Below are 23873 nucleotides of genomic sequence, written 5' to 3'. Positions count from 1 at the left end.
CAAGGTAAATAGGTACAGTATAATAACATACAAATTCTCCCTATCAGACAGTATAACAAAAATTGGGCGTCCCCAATAAAATAGTCACAACCAATTTCAGCCCAAAGGAGAATAAGTAGTACCGATTGGTAACAAAGGCTATGAGTCCAAGGAAAGCCAAGGGATATATGTAGCGCAAGAAAGCAGCAGCACAATAATGATAACTAATAAATAGGAATGAACCCACAACAAGAGAAGATATAGGGTCAAAAAGAAAAAAAATATAGTGTGACTAGTGCTGCCCAAAAAAGCGCTATGAGATCCCCAATTATAGAACTCAATAACATACCCTAGGAGCCAAAAGGAGAACGAGCAGCCTCCAAAGTGTTAGGAGGCAGGACGCCAGGGGGAAGAAGTGGGGAGGAATCCCACAGGGAATTCCCTGACGAAGCTGCACAGAGGCAGCGATACGCGTGGGATCCCTCCCCACTTCTTCCCCCTCAGGGTACACCCACAGCTTTAAAGTTTACGAAGGGAAGGACACCAGGATTGAACCGCCTGAGTGTCCTTCTATCCTGGGAGTGAGTGGGAAAATTGTGTGGGATTTTGTGCACCCACTGCTGGATAAAGGTTATCACCTCTATACCGATAACTTTTACACCAGCATCCCACTCTATAAATCTCTCTCTGCGCGAGGTACCGCAGCCTGCGGTACTGTCCGCAAAAATCAGAGAGGCCTCCCGAAGTCGCTACATGGGCAGACTCTGAGAAAAGGTGAGAGCAAAGCCCTATGTAGCGACCACCTGTTGGTGGTCAAGTACAAGGACAAAAGGGATGTCCTTCTATTGACCACCATACACCTGGATGGCAGCGCCCTGAGGACTGTAAGGGGTACCTCTACAGAGGTCAGTAAACCGACCTGTGTACTGGGGTACAACAAAAACATGGGGGGCGTTGATCTCTCTGATCAACTCCTCCAACCGTACAGTGCTTTGAGATAGGCCAGGGTGTGGTACAAAAAGCTGTCCGTGTACATTGTACAAATGGCAATGCTCAACACTTTCCTGCTGTCACGATTTGCACACAACACAGATACGTCGTACCTTCATTTCCAGGAGGTAGTGGTTAAGGCCCTGATGTTTGGCACGAGGGAAGGAGTGGGTCCCAGTACTTCTGGAACTGAAGGTACACGTATCGTACCAGGTCAGCATTTTCCGGGGGTGGTCCCGCCAACTGGAAGAAAAGGTAAGCCGCAAAAAAGGTGCCGAGTGTGCTACAAAAGAGGAATACGCAAGGACACTGTCTATCAATGCAAGAAAAAGAGAAAGACTGACAGCACTCACTTGTTGGGTCGCCCGGTCCGAATCCAGGGAACCTTACTGGATATTCCACATAGTCCGATAAAGTAAAGAACCAGCGCTCCATCCGGGTGTAGTATTCCAAAGTAGAACTTTATTAAGCCATGTTACAGCAACGTTTCGACCCGAGGGTCTTTTTCAAGCATATCAAACCATATCCAGGGTCAGCTTTAAATAGCGTCAATGCTACACAATGCACCAATCGCAATCAAGCCAACCCCCCCACCACAAAATATACCATAAAAAAATATCAAAACAGACATCAACTATACATATGTTAAAAATCCACCACCGCAGCTATAATCACCACATAGTAAATATAAAAAGCATATATATATTTGGAGTTTCACAGATTGTTTACTATTACATCAACCAATCGGCATAAAGTGTCCATCGTTGCCATGTGAACAATGGGCCAATCCAAAGTAGGCCCTACACTATCTCATATGGTGGATAAGGCCAATTGGTTACCTCCAAAACCGGCGCCTAAATGTACCTGATGCCTATCAGAAGTCATATTCCAGTAGGAGGTTCGTCACCCAACCAATCAACCACCATCATACATAATGCACCACTCACGTCATATCCCTGCATGACTTTCAGACATATTTGAATCAGATACACTCTGAGCTACGGTTTACGTTAACATATTCAATGACAAATACAGTTCCTTGATACTCTGGTGTATAAGGATGTAGATAAGTTGAGAACTGACATCTTTGTGAAAGAAACAGATAGGAACAGTTTATTGATGTTTGATGGTAACCATCCAAGGAGAATGGTGAATTCTCTACCGTGGAGTCAACTGCTTAGAGTTCGGAGGATAGTGTCTGATGAGGGTAAAGTGGACCAGCGTTTGGATGAGATGTGTTCTAAATTTTTGGCGAGGGGGTACCCTGCGAAGGAGGTGGTAAGATATAAGGAAAGGACTTTGAGTTGCTCTCGTGAGAGCATTCGCAACAAGACACGTGTCAAACGGACGTGTGATCGTATTCCGTTTGTGACAACATTTAATCCAGCTAGCAACCAAATTGGCAGAGTGATAAGGAAACATTGGTCTCTTTTACAACAAGGTCTGCCATCGATTCCTAGTTTTAGGACATACCCATTGATGTCCTTCAGAAGAGGACGAAATTTAAGGGACAGGTTAGTTCGTTCCGACATTGGAACATCAAAAATTTCGATACAAAAGACTCTTAGCACGGTCAAGTATGGTAATTTCCCGTGTTTGGGCTGTGCGTGCTGCAATAACATGCTACTTTGGAATACTACACCCGGATGGAGCGCAGGTTCTTTACTTTTTCGGACCATCTATCAATGCGGATTGTGTATGAAGGATTGCTTTAAATTGTACCACACCTCCATGTACTACTAATTTACAGGAAACAGCTTAATTCCAAAGGAGGCACATCTACGTAAGTTCTTTGGGGGCCTACTTTCCAAAATGTTGTCACTTGTGGTTTTTTTTTCCTGTTTAGGCACATCAGGGGCTCTGCAAACGGAACATGACGCCCGCAGACGATTCCATCAAAGTCTGCATTCCAAAACTTCAGTACTTCCCTTTCGAGCCCCAACATGTGCCCAAATAGTTTTTTCCCACATGTGGGGTACCAGCATACTCGGGACAAATTGGACAACAACTTTTGCGGTTCAATTTCTCCTGTTACCCTTGGGAAATTTAAAAATTGGGGACTAAAAGATCATTTTTGTGGGCAAAAAATAGGATTTTTTATTTTCACACCCGGGCGTTATAAAATTAAGGGAAACACTTGGGGGTTCAAAGTTCTCACCACACATCTAGACACGTTCCTTAGGGGGTCTAGTTTCCAAAATGGGGTCACTTGTGGGGGGGTTTCCACTGTTTAGGCACATCAGGGGCTCACCAAACGTGACATGGCGTCTCAATTCCAGCTAATTTTAGCTTGAAAAAGTCAAATGGCGCTCCTTCCTTTCTGAGCCCTGCCATGCGCCCAAATTGTGGTTCCCACCCACATATGGGGTATCAGCGTACTCAGGACAAATTGTACTACAACTTTTGTGGTCCAATTTCTTCTGTTACTCATGTGAAAATAAAAAATTGGGGACTAAACGATCATGTTTGTGGAAAAAATATGATTTTTTATTTTCATGCCCGGGCGTTATAAACTTCTGTAAAGCACTTGGGGGATAAAAGTGCTCACCACACATCTAGATAAGTTCCTTAGGGGGTCTAGTTTCCAAAATGCAGTCACTTGTGGGGGGTTTCCGCTGTTTAGGCACATCAGGGGCTCACCAAACGTGACATGGCGTCCGATCTCAATTCCAGCTAATTTTAGCTTGAAAAAGTCAAATGGCGCTCCTTCCCTTCTGAGCCCTGCCATGCGCCCAAACAGTGTTCCCTCCCCCCCCCCCACATATGGGGTATCAACGTACTCAGGACAAATTGGACTACAACTTTTATGGTTCAATTTCTTCTGTTACCCTTGTGAAAATAAAAAATTGGGGACTAAACGATCATGTTTGTGGAAAAAATATGATTTTTAATTTTCACGCCCAGGCGTTATAAACTTCTGTGAAGCCCCTGGGGGATAAAAGTGCTCACCACGCATCTAGATAAGTTCCTTAGGGGGTCTAGTTTCCAAAATGGGGTCACTTGTGGAGGGTTTCCACTGTTAAGGCACATCAGGGGCTCGTCAAACGCAACATGGCGTCCGATCGCAATTCCAGCCAATTTTAGGTTGAAAAAATCAAACAGCGCTCCTTCCCTTCCGAGCCCTGCCATGCGCCCAAACAGTGGTTCCCCCCACATATGGGGTATCAGCGTACTCAGGACAAATTGGACAACATCTTTTGCAGTCCAATTTCTCCTGTTACCTTTGGGAAAATAAAAAAATTGTTGCTAAAAGATCGTTTTCATGACTAAAAAGTTAAATTTTCATTTTTTCCTACAACATTGCTTTAGCTCTCATGAAGCACCTGAAGGGTTAATAAACTTCTTGAATGTGGTGCTGATCAGCTTGAGGGGTGCAGTTTTTAGAATGGTGTCACTTTTGGGTATTTTTTGCTGTATACCGTATATACTCGAGTATAAGCCGACCCGAGTATAAGCCGACCCCCCTAATTTTGCCACAAAAAAACTGGGAAAACTTATTGACTCGAGTATAAGCCTAGGGTGGAAAATGCAGCAGCTACCGGTGAATGTCAAAAATAAAAATAGATGCTCCATACCGTTCATTATGGCCCCATAGCTGTGCCATATAGTGCTCTGCACCATTCATTATTGCCCCATAGCTGTGCCATATAGTGCTCTGCACCGTTCATAATTGCCCCATAGCTGTGCCATATAGTGCTCTGCACCGTTCATAATTGCACCATAGCTGTGCCATATAGTGCTCTGCACCGTTCATAATTGCCCCATAGCTGGGCCATACAGTGCTCTGCACCATTATTGCCCCATAGCTGGGCCATACAGTGCTCTGCACCATTATTGCCCCATAGCTGTGCCATACAGTGCTCTGCACCATTATTGCCCCATAGCTGTGCCATATAGTGCTCTGCACCGTTTATTATTGCCCCATAGCTGTGCCATATAGTGCTCTGCACCGTTCCTTATTGCCCCATAGCTGTGCCATACAGTGCTCTGCACCATTATTGCCCCATAGCTGTGCCATACAGTGCTCTGCACCGTCCATTATTGCCCCATAGCTGTGCTGCTGCTGCAATAAAAATAATAAAAGACATACTCACCTGTCTTGCTTGCAGCTCCTCAGCGTCCTGTCCCGGCGTCTCTCTGCACTGACTGATCAGGCAGAGGGCGGCGCGCACACTATATGCGTCATCGCGCCCTCTGACCTGCACAGTCAGTGCAGACAGACGCCGGGAAGACAGAGCGGCGCCCGGCGTGTGGAACGAGGGAAGGTAAATATGACATACTTACCTGCTCCCGGCGTCCCGCTCCTTCCCCCGGACAGCTGGTCTTCGGTGCCGCAGCCTCTTCCTCTGTCAGCGGTCACCAGCACCGCTGATTAGAGAAATGAATTATGCGGCTCCGCCCCTATGGGAGGTGGAGCAGCCTATTCATTTCTCTAATGAGCGGTCCCACGTGACCGCTGAACAGGGGAAGAGCTGCGGCACCCGGAGACCGTGGGACGGGCAGGGGGAGCGCCAGGAGCCCCGGAAGCAGGTAAGTATGCCTCGGCGCCCTCTCCCCCTCACCCGCCGACCGTGACTCGAGTATAAGCCGAGGGGGCACTTTCAGCCCAAGAATTTGGGCTGAAAATCTCGGCTTATACTCGAGTATATACGGTAGACTCCTAAATGTGACTTCAAATGTGAGGTGGTCCCTAACAAAAATGGTTTTGTAAATTTTGTTGTAAAAATGAGAAATTGCTGGTCAATTTTTAACCCTTATAACTCCCTAACAAAAAAAAAAATGTTGTTTCCAAAATTGGTCTGTTGTAAAGTAGACTTGTGGGAAATGTTACTTACTAAGTATTTTGGGTGACATATCTCTGTTATTTAAGGGAATAAAAATTCATAATTTTCACCTAATTTCCATTTTTTTCACAAATAAACACAGGTAATATCAAAGAAATTTTACCACTATCATGAAGTACAATATGTCACGAGAAAATAATGTCAGGTTCGCCAAGATCCGTTGAAGCGTTCCAGAGATATAACCTCATAAAGGGACAGTGGTCAGAATTGTAAAAATTGGCCTGATCATTAATGTGCAAACCACCCTCGGGGCTTAAGGGGTTAAGTGTGCAGTGAGGACCAAGTGTGAATTTCTGTACTGTAACAACAGAGTTTCCCTTTATACTGAATTTTCAATTTCTTTTAAAATCGAATAACTTCAAGGAGGATTGTGATAAACTTCTTAAAAGACATTACACCTGTGCCATGATATATCTCTAAGCTGTGCGTGGCTGATGGCTGTAATATCCATTTATTCACGCCTGCAGGAGATGTGTTGGCATGGCGCAAGCCCTGGTTTCATGGATTCACTTCACGTCATAAATTACTTTATGTTTTCAATCCTCAGGAATTCAGATTACTGCACGATCTATCCTGAAATGGGGGCGCTAATACTTTCTCTACTCTTCTGAACAGGACTCACAATGGCTCCAGTGGTTCACCATAAATGAGTGCAACTCTGGTTTAGTGTATGAGCTCTCCCCTCATACATACGCTGTTGTTGGGGATATATCATAGTTTTTTTTAATTCTATTTCTTTTTTTTACCTGTTCATCTGTATGATAGTTTGATTGTGGTGGGATCGCCCTGCCTCAGTTATCTGAGTCTGTAACTCCGTGTTAGTCCTTAGCCCCTTTCCTACATTGGTCGTAAATGTACGTCGATGTCGGACACCTTCCCTTTGATGTGGGCTCCGGCGGTGAGCTGACATCTTTTCCAGCACATTTCAGCTGTTTTGAACAGCTGACATGTGCAAGGAACAGTTGCGGGTAGATTCGCGATCCACCCTCGACTATTAACCCATTAAATGCCGCTGCCAAACGCCAACAGCAGCATTTAACATGCGATTCTGGCAATTGCGCCAGAAAATCTGCCCATCGATGACCCCCATCATGTGATCACTGGTCACTAATGGGTTGGCATGACAACCAGAGGTCTCCTGTATTCCTCTATGGTTGTCACTACCTGCTTGCTGTGAGCACCGCCACGTGGTGGGCGCTCATATCAAGTGAGTAATTCTGCTACATCCAGGTGATCTGATCATCGCTTGTATGTACACTGTGTTCCAAATTATTATGCAAATAATATTTCCTCATATTTTCTCTAAATTACCTATCTGAATTGCAGTCATTGTTATTTTCCAGTCATCTACTATTCTAGTATAATTGCAATGTTTTGGAACAAACTGCCTATGAAAACAGTATCTTTTAAAAAAAAAAAAACACTCAAAATGCATGTTCCAAATTATTATGCACAGCAGAGTTTTCAACCTTTTTTATTTTATTTTGAACAAAACAGTGGTCAATTGTGAAGTTATAAGCATTATCAGCTTATTACAAAATGAAATCAAACAGTTTTCAAGTGAAAACTTTATTCTAGGTGATGTTACATTTGCACATAGGACCCCTTGTTCGAAAGAAGCTTCTGAACTCTCTCGTCCATTGAATTTGTCAGTTTTTGGATGGTTTCTGCTTCAATTGTTTTACATGTGGACAGAATACCCTCCCAGAGCTGTTGCTTAGATGTGAGACTGCCTCCCGCCATCATAGACACTCCTTTTGATGATGCTCCAGAGGTTCTCAATGGGGTTTGTCCTCTTTTATGTCCATAGCAGCCAGAGATGCAGATGTGTTTTTTGCAGCATGAGATGGTGCATTATTATGCATGAAAATGATCTTGCTGCGGAAAGCACGGTTCTTCCTCTTGAACCATGGCAGGAAGTGTTTTTAGAAACTCCACATAGATTATGGAGTTCATCTTTACCCCTTCAGGGATCATAAAGGGGCCGACAATTTCTCTCCCCATGATTCCAGCCCAAAACATTACTCCACCTCCTCCTTGTTGGCGCCTTAGCCGTGTTTTCATGGGGTGTCCATCAACCAGCGATCCTCCACTCCATCCATCTGGACCATCGAGCGTTGCACGGCACTCATCGGTGAACAAAACAGTTTGGAAGTCAGTCTTCATGTATCGTTTGGTCCACTGGGATGTTTCTGCTTGTGTGCAGTGGATAGAGGTGGTCGACAGGATGGCTTACGCACCTCTGAAGGACCCTGCATCTTGTTGTTCTGGGGATGTTGGAGGCACCAGCAGCTTCAAAAACTTGTCTGCTGCTATGACAAGGCATTTTTGCAGCTGCTCTTTTAACCTTACGCAATTGCCTGTTGGAAAGGGTCCTCAATTTTCCCTTATCAGCACGCACACGTGTGTGCTGGGAATCAGCTACATACTTCTTGATTGTGCGATGATCACGATGAAGTGTCTTGGCAATGTTGATTGAAATCATGCCTTGACCTAAATGTTCCACAATTTGTTGCTTCTCAGCAGCCAACACATCCTTTTTCTTTCCCATTTTGGCCAAAAATGTAGGCTGCTTAATAATGTGGAACAGCCTTCTTAAGTAGTCTTGCCTTTATTTGGACACACCTGCCAAACTAATTTGCACAGGTATCTGCAATTGCTTTCGGTGATATAAAGAGCCCTGACACACATCACCATCAATGAGTTTAAATGACAAACAAAAAAATTCTAACCTGATCACTCCTAAACTCTTTGTGCATAATAATTTGGAACACCGTGTAGCTGAGCCGATTGGGTTATGGCAGCTTCTAGTCTTCCATGGAGGCTATTGAAGCATGCCAAAAGTAAAAAAAAAGTTTTTAAAAATATTAAAAAAATATAAAAGTTCAAATCACCCCCCCGTTTGCCCTATTTAAAATAAAATAATAAAAAAACAAACATACACATATTTGATATCGCAACGTTCAGAATCATCCGATATATCAATATTAAAAAAGAATTAACATGATCGCTAAACAGCGTAGCCAGAAAAAAAGTAGAAACGCCAGAAATCCATTTTTTTGCTCGCCACGTCATTGCATTAAAATGCAATAACTGGCGATCAAAAGCTCGTATCTGCACCAAAATGGTATAATTAAAAACATCATCTCGGTGTACAAAAAATAAGCCCTCACCCAACCCATGATCATGAAAAATGGAGACGCTACGGGTATCGGAAAATGGCACAATTTATTTTTTTTTACAAAGTTTGGAATTTTTTTTCGCAACTAAGATAAAAAAGGACACGTTTGGTGTCTATGAATTCGTAATAACCTGGAGAATCATAATGGCAGGTCAGTTTTAGTATTTAACCCCTTCATGACCCAGCCTATTTTGGCCTTAATGACCTTGCCGTTTTTTGCAATTCTGACCAGTGTCCCTTTATGAGGTAATAACTAAGGAACGCTTCAACGGATCCTAGCGATTCTGAGATTGTTTTTTCGTGACATATTGGGCTTCATGTTAGTGGTAAATTTAGGTCGATAATTTCTGAGTTTATTTGTGAAAAAAACGGAAATTTGGCGAAAATTTTGAAAATTTCGCAATTTTCACATTTTGAATTTTTATTCTGTTAAACCAGAGAGTTATGTGACACAAAATAGTTAATAAATAACATTTCCCACATGTCTACTTTACATCAGCACAATTTTGGAAACAAATTTTTTTTTTGCTAGGAAGTTATAAGGGTTAAAATTTGACCAGTGATTTCTCATTTTTACAACAAAATTTACAAAACCATTTTTTTTAGGGACCACCTCACATTTGAAGTCAGTTTGAGGGTTCTATATGGCTGAAAATACCCCAAAGTGACACCATTCTAAAAACTGCACCCCTCAAGGTGCTCAAAACCACATTCAAGAAGTTTATTAACCCTTCAGGTGTTTCACAGCAGCAGAAGCAACATGGAAGGAAAAAATGAACATTTAACTTTTTAGTCACAAAAATGATCTTTTAGCAACAATTTTTTTATTTTCCCAAGGGTAAAAGGAAAAACTGGACCACGAACGATGTTGTCCAATTTGTCCTGAGTACGCTGATACCTCATATGTGGGGGTAAACCACTGTTTGGGCATACGGCAGGGCTTGGAAGGAAAGGAGCGCCATTTGACTTTTTGAATGAAAAATTGGCTCCAATCTTTAGCGGACACCATGTCGCGTTTGGAGAGCCCCCGTGTGCCTAAACATTGGAGCTCCCCCACAAGTGACCCCATTTTGGAAACTAGACCCCCCAAGGAACTTATCTAGAAGCATAGTGAGCACTTTAAACCCCCAGGTGCTTCACAAATTGATCCGTAAAAATTAAACAGTACTTTTTTTTCACAAAAAAATTATTTTAGCCTCAATTTTTTCATTTTCACATGGGCAACAGGATAAAATGGATCCTAAAATTTGTTGGGCAATTTCTGCTGAGTATGTTGATACCTCATATGTGGGGGTAAACCACTGTTTGGGTGCACGGCAAGGCTCGGAAGGGGAATCGTGCCATTTGACTTTTTAAATGGAAAATTAGCTCCAATCGTTAGCGAACACCATGTCGCGTTTGGAGAGCCCCTGTGTGCCTAAACATTGGAGCTCCCCTACACGTGACCCCATTTTGGAAACTAGACCCCCCAAGGAACTTATCTAGATGCATAGTGAGCACTTATAACCCCCAGGTGCTTCACAGAAGTTTATAACGCAGAGCCGTGAAAATAAAAAAATAATTTTTCTTTCCTCAAAAATGAGTTTTAGCCCAGGATTTTTTAATTTTCCAAGGGTAATGGGAGAAATTGGACCCCAAATGTTGTTGTCCAGTTTGTCCTGAGTACGATGATACCCCATATGTGGGGGTAAACCACTGTTTGGGCACACGGCAGGGCTCGGAAGGGAAGGCACGCCATTTGGCTTTTTGAATGGAAAATTAGCTCCAATCATTAGCGGACACCATGTCACGTTTGGAGAGCCCCTGTGTGCCTAAACATTGGAGCTCCCTAACAAGTGACCCCATTTTGGAAACTAGACCTCCCAAGGAACTAATCTAGATGTGTGGTGAGCACTTTGAACCCCCAAGTGCTTCGCAGAAGTTTATAAAGCAGAGCCGTGAAAATAATAAATGTTTCCTTTCCTCAAAAATATTTTTTTAGCCCAGAATTTTTTATTTTTGCAAGGGTAACAGGAGAAATTGGACCCCAAAAGTTGTTGTCCAGTTTCTCCTGAGTACGGTGATACCCCATATGTGGGGGTAAACCACTGTTTGGGCACATGCCGGGGCTCGGAAGGGAAGTAGTGACGTTTTGGAATGCAGACTTTGATGGAATGCTCTGCGGGCGTCACGTTGCATTTGCAGAGCCCCTGATGTGCCTAAACAGTAGAAACACCCCACAAGTGACCCCATTTTGAAAACTAGACCCCCCAAGGAACTTATCTAGATGTGTGATGAGCACATTCAACCCCCAAGTGCTTCACAGAAGTTTACAACGCAGAGCCGTGAAAATAAAAAATCATTTTTCTTTCCTCAAAAAAGATGTTTTAGCAAGCAATTTTTTATTTTCACAAGGGTAACAGGAGAAATTGGGCCCCAATGTTTGTTGCCCAGTTTGTTGTGAGTACAGTGATACCCCATATGTGGGGGTAAACCACTGTTTGGGCGCACGTCAGGGCTCGGAAGGGAAGTAGTGACATTTGAAATGCAGACTTTGATGGAATGGTCTGCGGGCGTCACGTTGCATTTGCAGAGCCCCTGATGTGCCTAAACAGTAGAAACACCCCACAAGTGACCCCATTTTGGAAACTAGACCCCCCAAGGATCTTATCTAGATGTGTGATGAGCACATTCAACCCCCAAGTGCTTCACAGAAGTTTACAACGCAGAGCCGTGAAAATAAAAAATCATTTTTCTTTCCTCAAAAAAGATGTTTTAGCAAGCAATTTTTTATTTTCACAAGGGTAACAGGAGAAATTGGGCCCCAATGTTTGTTGCCCAGTTTGTTGTGAGTACAGTGATACCCCATATGTGGGGGTAAACCACTGTTTGGGCGCACGTCAGGGCTCGGAAGGGAAGTAGTGACATTTGAAATGCAGACTTTGATGGAATGGTCTGCGGGCGTCACGTTGCATTTGCAGAGCCCCTGATGTGCCTAAACAGTAGAAACACCCCACAAGTGACCCCATTTTGGAAACTAGACCCCCCAAGGAACTTATCTAGATGTGTGATGAGCACATTCAACCCCCAAGTGCTTCACAGAAGTTTACAACGCAGAGCCGTGAAAATAAAAAATCATTTTTCTTTCCTCAAAAAAGATGTTTTAGCAAGCAATTTTTTATTTTCACAAGGGTAACAGGAGAAATTGGGCCCCAATGTTTGTTGCCCAGTTTGTTGTGAGTACAGTGATACCCCATATGTGGGGGTAAACCACTGTTTGGGCGCACGTCAGGGCTCGGAAGGGAAGTAGTGACATTTGAAATGCAGACTTTGATGGAATGGTCTGCGGGCGTCACGTTGCATTTGCAGAGCCCCTGATGTGCCTAAACAGTAGAAACACCCCACAAGTGACCCCATTTTGGAAACTAGACCCCCCAAGGAACTTATCTAGATGTGTGATGAGCACATTCAACCCCCAAGTGCTTCACAGAAGTTTACAACGCAGAGCCGTGAAAATAAAAAATCATTTTTCTTTCCTCAAAAAAGATGTTTTAGCAAGCAATTTTTTATTTTCACAAGGGTAACAGGAGAAATTGGGCCCCAATGTTTGTTGCCCAGTTTGTTGTGAGTACAGTGATACCCCATATGTGGGGGTAAACCACTGTTTGGGCGCACGTCAGGGCTCGGAAGGGAAGTAGTGACATTTGAAATGCAGACTTTGATGGAATGGTCTGCGGGCGTCACGTTGCATTTGCAGAGCCCCTGATGTGCCTAAACAGTAGAAACACCCCACAAGTGACCCCATTTTGGAAACTAGACCCCCCAAGGAACTTATCTAGATGTGTGATGAGCACATTCAACCCCCAAGTGCTTCACAGAAGTTTACAACGCAGAGCCGTGAAAATAAAAAATCATTTTTCTTTCCTCAAAAAAGATGTTTTAGCAAGCAATTTTTTATTTTCACAAGGGTAACAGGAGAAATTGGGCCCCAATGTTTGTTGCCCAGTTTGTTGTGAGTACAGTGATACCCCATATGTGGGGGTAAACCACTGTTTGGGCACACGTCAGGGCTCGGAAGGGAAGTAGTGACATTTGAAATGCAGACTTTGATGGAATGGTCTGCGGGCGTCACGTTGCATTTGCAGAGCCCCTGATGTGCCTAAACAGTAGAAACACCCCACAAGTGACCCCATTTTGGAAACTAGACCCCCCAAGGAACTTATCTAGATGTGTGATGAGCACGTTCAACCTCCAAGTGCTTCACAGAAGTTTACAACGCAGAGCCGTGAAAATAAAAAATAATTCTTCTTTCCTCAAAAATTATGTCTTAGCAAGTAATTTTTTATTTTTGCAAGGGTAACAGGAGAAATTGGACCCCAACAGTTGTTGCCCAGTTTGTCCTGAGTACGCTGGTACCCCAAATGTGGGGGTAAACCACTGTTTGGGCACACGTCGGGGCTTGGAAGGGAGGGAGCACCATTTGACTTTTTGAATGCAAGATTGGCTGGAATCAATGGTGGCGCCATGTTGCGTTTGGAGACCCCTGATGTGCCCTAACAGTGGAAACCCCTCATTTCTAACTTCAACACTAACCCCAACACACCCCTAATCCTAATCCCAACTGTAGCCATAACCCTAATCCCAACCCTAACCCCAACACACCCCTAACCACAACCCTAACCCCAACACACCCGTAACCCTAATTCCAACCCTAGCCCTAATTCCAACCCTAACCCTAAGGGTATGTGCCCACGTAGCGGATTCGTGTGAGATTTTTCCGCACGACTTTTGAAAAATCTGCAAGTAAAAGGCACTGCGTTTTACCTGCGGATTTACAGCAGATTTCCAGTGTTTTTTTGTGCGGATTTCACCTGCGGATTCCTATTGAGGAACAGGTGTAAAACGCTGCGGAATCCGCACAAAGAATTGACATGCTGTGGAAAATACAACGCAGCGTTTCTGCACGGAATTTTCCGCACCATGGGCACAGCGGATTTGGTTTTCCATAGGTGTACACGGTACTGTAAACCTGATGGAAAACTGCTACGAATTCGCAGCGGCCAATCCGCTGCGGATCCGCGGCCGATCCGCTGCGGATCCGCGGCCGATCCGCTGCGGATCCGCGGCCGATCCGCTGCGGATCCGCTGCCAAATCCGCACATGCCATAACCCTAACCCTACCCGTAACCCTAACCCTAGTTCTAACCCTAACCCTAGTTCTAACCCTAACCCTAGTTCTAACCCTAACCACAGTGGGAAAAAAAAAAAAAAAAAATTTTCTTTATTTTATTATTGTCCCTATCTATGGGGGTGATAAAGGGGGGGGTTTATTTATTATTTTTTTTATTTTGATCGCTGTGGTAGAACCTACCACAGCGATCAAAATGTACCTGAAAGGAATCTGCCGGCCGGCGGGCGTACTGAGCATGCGCCCGCCATTTTGGAAGATGGCGGCGCCCAGCGAGGAGACGGCCGGACACCGGGAGGATCGGTAAGTATGAAGGGGTGGTGGGGGGGTGGATCTGAGCACAGGGGGGGTGATCGGAGGACGGGGGGAGCGGACAGCAGGACGGGGGAGCGGGCAGGAGCACGGGGCAGCGGAGCACAGGACGGAGGGGACCGGACCCCATAACGGAGCGGTGGGGGGGCGATCGGTGGGGTGGGGGGTGGTCACTTCAGGTTTTCCAGCCATGGCCGATGATATTGCAGCATCGGCCATGGCTGGATTGTAATATTTCACCTGTTTTTTAGGTGAAATATTACAAATCGCTCTGATTGGCAGTTTCACTTTCAACAGCCAATCAGAGCGATCGTAGCCACGGGGGGGTGAAGCCACCCCCCCTGGGCTGAAGCACCACTCCCCCTCTCCCTGCAGATCGGGTAAAATAGGAGTTAACCCCTTCACCCGATCTGCAGGGACGCGATCATTCCATGACGCCACATAGGCGTCATGGGTCGGATTGGCACGGGTTTTCATGACGCCTATGTGGCGTCATGGGTCGGGAAGGGGTTAATAAACATAGTAAAAAAGCAAGACCAAAACAACTGTGGGATTGCTCTTTTTTGCAATTTCACCGCCTTTGGAATTTTTTTCCCCATTTTCCAGTACGCGATATGTTAAAATTAAGCTTTCTTTCAAATATACAACTCAACCAACAAAAAACCAAGCCTTCACATGGCAATATTTACCAAAAAAATTGTTATGGCTCTGGGAAGCAGGGGAGCAAAAAATGAAAATGCAAAACCAAAAATACCTCTGGTTGTTTAAGGGGTTAAAAAGGGTCTCCATTCCCTTTTCCAAATGCTTGAGATTTAAATTTATCACACGTCAGCTCTGCACTATTAGGCTGTATGCATACGCATTTTCGCGACATTTTATTACGTGTGTAAATGCTCCATAAACGCCATGGGATAGTAAAGTAAGGTAATTCAGTGACAATCCTGAAGTGTTCTGCACATTATCAGTAAATTTCCGTCCGTATTTGCAGCGTTTTATTTTCTGCAGCATGTCAATTCTTTTTGCGTTTCTGCAGCGTTTTTGACTCATTGACTTCAATTGAGTCAGTCAAATCTGCAGCAAAAACGCAGGTGTAAAAAGGTTTGCGGATTTGCTGCAGATTTGCTTCCAAAAATGCTGCAAATTGTCAAAGGGAAATAATGTCAGAAGGAGGAAGAGTATGTGGGCGGAGAATGTGTGTCTGTGTGTGGGCGGAGAATATATCCGTGTGTCTGTGTGTGGGCGGAGAATATGTGCGTGTGTGTGTGTGTATTCATGCGACGTGTATACCCAGGCATCATCTGATGGGACTACTACTCCCATGTGGCTGCGTCTTTTGACAGGAGGTAATCCCTCCCGCAGTGTATCACTGAACCGCCGTGAGTTCACTGGAGTTAATCAGCTCCGATGCTCTCACGGCATCGCTGCGTGGGAACGTTCTCACACAGCGGTAGTGCCGTAAGTGAGAGCATGGCAGCGCAGTGGTACATTGCAGGAATAATTACCTCCTGTCAGTGTATTGCCGGAGGCCGGGTAGAGCAGTCACATCTCCTGATGTGACTGTTCTACACGTGAGATTGCCGTGGGACACTCGGTATTAAATGGATAACGGAGGACAGGATAGTATTATATGTTGGTTTATTATTTTTTGATAGTTTGCAGGAGACAAGGGAGTCGGAGATTAGGCGTTAAGTAAGTATGGTGAATTTTGATTCAATAAAGGAGTCTATGTGATTATTTCAAATAAAGGACTGTATTCTTGGTGTCTGTGTTTTATACAATATCACTATGGTTACTAATGGATAGATGTCTTTTAGATGCCTCTCCATTTCTAACCTGTGGGCTTGATGTCATCTGATAATACAAAGGTGATATTAACCCCACAAATGTGAACCCCACTTGCCACCGCTACAGGGCATGTGGGAAGAGTGAGGCTAAGTGCCAGAATTGGCGCATCTCTAAGATGCGCCATTTCTGGGGAGGCTGAGAGCTGATGTTTCTAGCCTGAGGGATGTCAATATCCATAACCCCTTCCCAGGCTATTAATATCAGCCCACAGCTGTCTGCCTAGCCTTTGCTGGTTTGATTTTATTGGGGGAACTCATGTCAATTTATTTCTGGGGTTTCCCTGTAAACTAGCCAGTAAAGCCTAAGCAAACAGCTGTGAGCTGATATTAATACTCGTAGCCTGCAAATCTTTGGCTATTGGCTCCTTGCCTGAATATTAATATCAGCTGTCAGCTTTTCCTCTGCTGGTTATGAAAATTATGCGGGAGCCCACTCACTTTTTTTTTTTATATTTTGAAATATAAACAGATATTGCATTTCACGCAGATTTCTGACAATTAATTTTTTGTTACAGCATATGTAGGTTAATTATGTTAATGCTCCTGCATAGGCTGGTGTGTGTGTCTTTATTTAATATTAATGAGGGTATCTGACTGAAGAGGTTGAACAAGGAAATGACATCACAACTATTATTATTTTTTTTTAATATATCTTTATTTAGCTCTTTGGATTCACAAAAATGCATAAAAACCGCGCGTATTGTCAGCTGCGTTTTTCTGCCAAGAGATGCAGAAATTTCTGCAAGCAATTACGCAACGTGCACACACAGCCTTAGAAATAGTGCTATTTAAAAGTATATTTCTTATTGAAATTAATGTGATAGAAAATATTGGCCTTTACCTTAGTTTATATTGGTAAGAGCCACTGAGTCCCATACTCTAATTTCCTTGAAGAGGTTTTGCCGTTAGTTACTCTTTTTTTTTTTATTCTTAAAAAGACTGTTCAGCTTGATTATTTCAGTAGGTTTGTTATATAGTTGCAGTTTATCCCATCATCCTTTAACTTCTTCAACCCCTTTACATCTGGACTTACACAAAGACCCCTATGCTTGGGCCACATTGATACTTGCTTTTCAGTAGTATGAGATGGCAAGAAGAATAGTCAGGTAGTCTGGCTATAACCGTGAGGGAAAAGAAAATACAAAATCAAAAGACACAATAGTAGTCAGTAAACAGGCCGGGGTCACAACAGGAAACAAATATACAAGCTGGGAGCTGAGTACAGAGGACTGAACCAGAGGAGAACAAGCCTGTATCTCGCAGCTTCCGACAATATGCTTCAAGCTTTAGTGGGGTGCGGGGCTTTCCAGTTGGCTGAAGTAGTGTGCAGATTACTCTAGCTGGACAGCGTGCACACCCAAACTGCCAGAATAGATGGTACCCCTGCCAGAATGGATGGTATCACAGGTTGCAGACACCTTAAACTTGGTGGCTCGACAGTCTGCACCCCCAGAGCTTCTGGTTCTGTTGTCTCTTCTATTACCAGCACCACCTACAGAATGAATAAGCAGACGTCATAGAAGCAGATCCTAGAGAAGATGGGATGCAGCATTTGTAGAAGCCCTAATATGACAAAATGTCAGAAAGTAGAGCAGTAGAAATCCCCATAAAGTGACTCCATTTTGGACAGTATAACCCTCTGTGAATTAATCTACAGGAGTAGTGACAATTTTGACTCAACAGCCACTTTCCCATAATTAGCGTGCAGTGGATGTTGGAGATTAAAAATTTAATATATACCATTTTATTACCCAACACATAGTGCCCAGATTGTGCTCCAGAAGACACATGCACCATAAATTTAAGTGGGGTCTTCTCGCTATAGTAATGCCAAATATATTATTATTTATTTATATAGCACCATTAATTCCATGGTGCTGTACATGAGAAAAAGGTTACATAGAGGGTTATAAATATCGTTTACAGTAAACAAGTTTACAGTGACAGACTGGTGCAGAGGGGAGAGAGGCCCCTCTCCTTGCGGACTTACATTCTATGGGATAGTGGGGAAGAGACAGAAGGTCGGTGGTGCAGCAGCTCTGGCGGTGGTCAGGTGGCTGCTCTGGCGATGGCGAGGCGGCAGAATGGTTATTGCAGGCTGTAGGCTTTCTTGAAGAGATGGGTTTTCAGGTTCCGTCTGAAGGATCCGAGGGTGGTGGCTAGTCGGACGTGTTGAGGCATGGAATTCCAGAGGACGGGGGATATTCGGGAGAAATCTTGGAGGCGGTTGTGTGAGGAACGAATAAGTGCGGAGGAGAGTAGGAGGTCTTGGGAGGATCGGAGATTACGTGAGGGAAGGTATTGGGAGATTAGTTCAGAGATATATGGAGGGGACAGGTTGTGGATGGCTTTGTAGATCAGTGTTAGTAGTTTGAACTGGATTCGTTGGGGAATTGGGAGCCAGTGGAGGGATTTGCAAAGGGGAGAAGCAGGGGAGTAGCGAGGAGAGAGGTGGATTAGCCGGGCAGCAGAGTTGAGGGCAGACTGGAGTGGTGCAAGAGAGTTAGCGGGGAGGCCACAGAGGAGGGTGTTGCAGTAGTCGAGGCGGGAGATAAGGTCATGCACGAGAGTCTTAGTAGATTGTGGGGTGAGGAAGGGACGGATTCTGGCAATATTTTTGAGTTGGAGGCGACAGGAAGTGGCAAGAGTTTGAACGTGCGGTTTGAAGGACAAGGCAGAGTCGAGAGTTACCCCGAGGCAGCGGATTTCAGGTGCGGGAGAGAACGTGATGCCATTTACCATAATAGATAGATCAGGTAGGGGGGATACGTGAGATGGGGAAAGATGATGAGTTCGGTTTTGCCTACATTGATTTTTTGGAAGCGAGAGAAGAAGGAGGATATGGTTGACAGACACTCCTGGAATCTGGACAGAAGAGAGGCAACATCTGAGCCAGAGAGGTAGGTCTGATTGTCGTCCGCATACAGGTGGTACTGGAAGCCATGGGACTTTATGAGTTGCCCTAGGCCAAAGGTATAGATGGAAAAAAATAGGGCCCTAGGACAGAGCCTTGAGGGACTCCAGCAGAGAGAGAGGGCGGGATGAGGAGGTAGTGTGGGAGTGGGAAACGCTAAATGTGCGGTCGGAAAGGTATGAGGCAATCCAGGACAGGGCAAGGTCTTTGATGCCAAGGGAAGAAAGAATCTGTAGCAGTAGGCAGTGATCGACTGTGTCGAAAGCAGAGGACAGATCGAGAAGGAGGAGGATGGAGAACTGTCTGTTAGCTTTGGCTGTAAGCCATTAGTAATTTTTGTAAGAACAGTTTCGGTGGAGTGGTGGGGACAGAAGCCAGATTGGAGGTTGTCAAGGAGAGAGTTAGATGAGAGGTGGGAGAAATTTGAGCATGGACATGCTGCTCAAGGAGTTTTGAAGCAAACGGGAGCAGTGATATGGGGCTGTAGCTGGGCAAAGCCGTTGGGTCAAGGTTAGTTTTTTTGAGGTTGGGTGTGATGGTGGCATGTTTGAAGGCAGAGGGGAAGGTACCAGAAGATAGCGATAGGTTGAAAAGATGGGTTATGGCTGTAATGAGCATGTTAGTGAGGTTGGGGAGCAATGGGAGGGGATGGGGTGAAGTGCACAGGTGGTGAGGTGTGATTTGGAAAAGAGGCAAGTAAGCTCTCTTTCAGTGATATTGGAGAGGGAGGTTATTAGGGAAGGGCAATATATGGATGCTAAATTTGTTTTGGGCATACTGCAAGGCTCAGAAGCGAGGGGGAGATTTAATTTTGGAAGAGTGGATTTTGCTAGATTGGTTTATGGAAGCGAGGTTGCTTTTCAAGCCACTAATAATATAGAAACCTCTGTTTTTCCATTGACAGATGATAGACCTGAGTGGGGACTTGTTTTTATAAGATAAGTAGAACTTTTCTTTGGTATTATTTTGTCTACATAACATTGTTTGGTGGCTTTTTATTATATATTTGGGAGGCAAAATGAACAAACAGTTGAACACCACGCTCCACTGGTTCATGAGGTTTTCTATTCGACTGTGAACTGTCATTTTGTTGGTGAATAATTCAAATATTTTACATAACTTGCCATTTTTAACGACAGTTTAAGTAGAAATGTTCAAAAAATATTAAATTTGAGGATATTTCATTGAAAAATAATTGGTTTTATTCTTAGCAGTTTACTGTACCAGAAGATCAGAGGGGCAGCTGACATCTTCATTTTTTAAATCAGATCTTGAGATCACACAGGATCCAATTGAAGTGAATGTCATTACACCAGATGTAACATCATCCCTTCACAGCAAAGATCTGTCATCTGATCCTTTGAAACAGGTCCTGTCTTCTGATTCATTACCAACTACTAAGGAAAGTCAAAGTCACAACATAAGCATTAAAAAACGAACTGTTCCTAAATCAAACAAGCCATTTACACCTTCCGAATATGGAAATAGTTTTCACCTTGAAAAGTCTTTTCTTAAACATCAAACAATTCACACAGCAGAGAACAGATTTTCATGTTCAAAATGTGGGAAATGTTTTAACCAGAAATCAGATTTTGTTATACACCAAAGAACCCACACAGGGGAGAAGCCATTTTCCTGTTCAGAATGTGGGAAATGTTTTCGCAAGAAATCACATATTGTTATACACCAAAGAACCCATACAGGGGAGAAGCATTTTTCCTGTTCAGAATGTGGGAAATGTTTTAACAAGAAATCATATTTTGTTATGCACCAAAGAACCCACACAGGGGAGAAGCCTTTTTCCTGTTCAGAATGTGGGAAATGTTTTAGCCAGAAATCAAATTTGCTTAAGCACCAGAGAATTCACACAGGGGAGAAGCCTTTTTTATGTTCAGAATGTGGGAAATGTTTTAACAAGAAATCACATCTTGTTATACACCAAAGAAATCACACAGGGGAGAAGCCTTTTTCCTGTTCAGAATGTGGGAAATGTTTTAACCAGAAATCACATCTTGTTAAACACCAAATATCTCACACAGGGGAGAAGCCTTTTTCCTGTTCAGAATGTGGGAAATGTTTTAACCAGAAATCACATCTTGTTATACACCAAAGAACTCACACAGGGGACAAGCCTTTTTCCTGTTCAGAATGTGGGAAATGTTTTAACCAGAAATCACATCTTGTTATACACCAAAGAACTCACACAGGGGACAAGCCTTTTTCCTGTTCAGAATGTGGGAAATGTTTTAACCAGAAATCACATCTTGTTAAACACCAAATATCTCACACAGGGGAGAAGCCTTTTTCCTGTTCAGAATGTGGGAAATGTTTTAACCAGAAATCAGTTTTGCTTAAGCACCAGAAAATTCACACAGGAGAGAAGCCTTTTTCATGCTCAGAATGTGGGAAATGTTTTAAAAAGAAATCAGATTGTGTTATACACCTTAGAACTCACAAAGGGGAGAAACCTTTTTCCTGTTCACAATGTGGGAAATGTTTTAACCAGAAAGTGCATCTTAATCACCACCAGAGAACCCACACAGGGGAGAAGCCTTTTTCATGTTCAGAATGTGGGAAATATTTTAACTGGAAATCGGTTCTTGATCACCACCAGAGAACCCACACACGGGGGAAGCCTTTTTCATGTTCTTAGTGAGGGAAATGTTATAAACGGAAATGGTATTTTCTTAAAGGAGTTGTCTTCATGTTTGGCTTTGTTAAAATAAAATAAACCCTATTCATCTTCCATGCTGGTGCTGTTCCAGTGGTATAGTCACTCGCCTTCCTGGGGCTCATATGAGGTTTTTGCATCACACGAGCTCTGTGCCCAATCAGCCCCAACTTCACTGTCCCCACCCTCAGACGTATTGAACATGAACAGGAAGCCAGTGCTGTGACTTCTCTTTGACTTCCTCTTATTGTTCGATTTGTCTGAAGGTGAGAACAGAGAAGCCAGCGCTAATTGGATGCAGGGCTCATATGACATAAAAACCCGAGCAACCGAAATGCAAGTGCTGACACTGCTGGAACCGCACCAGCATGGGTGTTTATATTTTAACAGGACCAAACATGAGAAATGAGAAGTCAAAATCCCACATAGCGGAGAAGACCTTATCATACCCAGAGTGTGAAAAATTAATTACTGAAAAATAGTATTTTGTTGACTAACTCAAACTATATATGATATTGACATATTGGACAAAAACATATAACAGATGTATTATTGAATCAGAGAGGGAAATTACTTTAGAACTTACTATGACACATTTTTTTATTAGATAATTTTTTTAAGAAAATTCCACAATAGTTTTACAAAGGGACATCAGTAGAACAAAGATATTTTCAATGTTACATGGTATTATTATATGTTATTGTTGTACATAAAATACAATAAAGTTGTCATCTTCCAAGGATTCTATTTTTTTTTTCATTCAAACTAATTGTAACGCCCACAGGGTGTGACAAGGTAAAGTGGACTCACTAGAGCACTGATGGTGCAGTGGCGGCTGTATACCCGATACTCAAAAGACAGGAGAGTGGATCTCATAAACCGAAAGATATTTATTAACAAGGTAAAAACAAAAAGGAAACAGGTGTCAGAGGGAAAGAACCTCTGGATCACAACACTGTACCACGTAGTGGAGCACCGGGCAAGGTGTACCCCTATACAGGGATTCCCCCGTCATAACACCAGGTGGCCTGAATGCTACGAATCCAGGACCAGAGGACGACCCATACTGACCAACTAGCAACACAGTAGAATACTTGGGCCTGCTGGTGGAGAGAATCCCAGAAGCTCCATGAAATCCAGCAAGGTTGATCCCACTGGTAGCAGGGTCTGGAGGATTCTGTGAGGAGAGGAAAGACAACTTGGAGTGAGAACCGGAAAGACCAGGGGAGTCCAGAATGGGATTCGCCAGAAGAGGACTCTGTGAAAATAGAAATATAAGTAAAGTGCAGAGCTAATAGCGAACAGGTGTCCTGCTGTTTCAAGTATGTGCAGGAAGCGGGGCGCGGCTCCTAAGGGTAATGTCACACAGTGGCACTTTGATCGCTACGACGGTACGATCTGTGACATTCCAGCGATATCCATACGATATCGCTGTGTCTGACACGCAGCAGCGATCAGGGACCCTGCTGAGAATCGTACGTCGTAGCAGATCGTTTGGAACTTTATTTTGTCGCTGGATCTCCCGCTGTCATCGCTGGATCGTTGTGTGTGACAGTGATCCAGCGATGCGTTCGCTTGTAACCAGGGTAAACATCGCAGGGCCGCGCTTAGTAACCCGATGTTTACCCTGGTTACCAGCGTAAAAGTAAAAAAAAAAAAAAAAACAGTACATACTCACATTCCGGTGTCCTTCAGGTCCCTTGCCGTCTGCTTCCCGCACTGACTGACTGCCGGCCGTAAGGCAGTGGCACAGCACAGCAGTGACGTCACCGCTGTGCTCTGCTTTCACTTTATGGCAGCACTCAGTCAGTGCGGGAAGCAGACGGCAAGGGACCTGAAGGACACCGGAATGTGAGTATGTACTGTTTGTTTTTTTTTACTTTTACGCTGGTAACCACGGTAAACATCGGGTTACTAAGCGCGGCCCTGCGCTTAGTAACCCGATGGTTACCCGGGGCCTTCGGCATCATT

The 23873-nt window shown here is 43.9% G+C and overlaps 1 protein-coding gene across 1 annotated transcript in view; it reads left to right on the top strand.

Moving 5' to 3' along the window:
* LOC143766440 (uncharacterized) overlaps positions 1–22730 on the top strand; it is a 42243-nt gene extending 19513 nt beyond the window's left edge. The window contains exon 7 of the mRNA XM_077254134.1: positions 20443–22730. Coding sequence (XP_077110249.1) covers positions 20443–21884 — 1442 coding nt within the window. The 3' untranslated portion in view covers positions 21885–22730. The remainder of the gene's footprint in view (positions 1–20442) is intronic.
* The last annotated feature ends 1143 nt before the right edge of the window (positions 22731–23873 follow it).

Source organism: Ranitomeya variabilis, chromosome 4, assembly GCF_051348905.1.
Source record: "Ranitomeya variabilis isolate aRanVar5 chromosome 4, aRanVar5.hap1, whole genome shotgun sequence".
Taxonomy (NCBI): Eukaryota; Metazoa; Chordata; class Amphibia; order Anura; family Dendrobatidae; genus Ranitomeya; species Ranitomeya variabilis.
The sequence above is the reverse complement of the archived record's forward strand: the minus strand, read 5'-3'. Positions and strand labels throughout refer to the sequence as shown.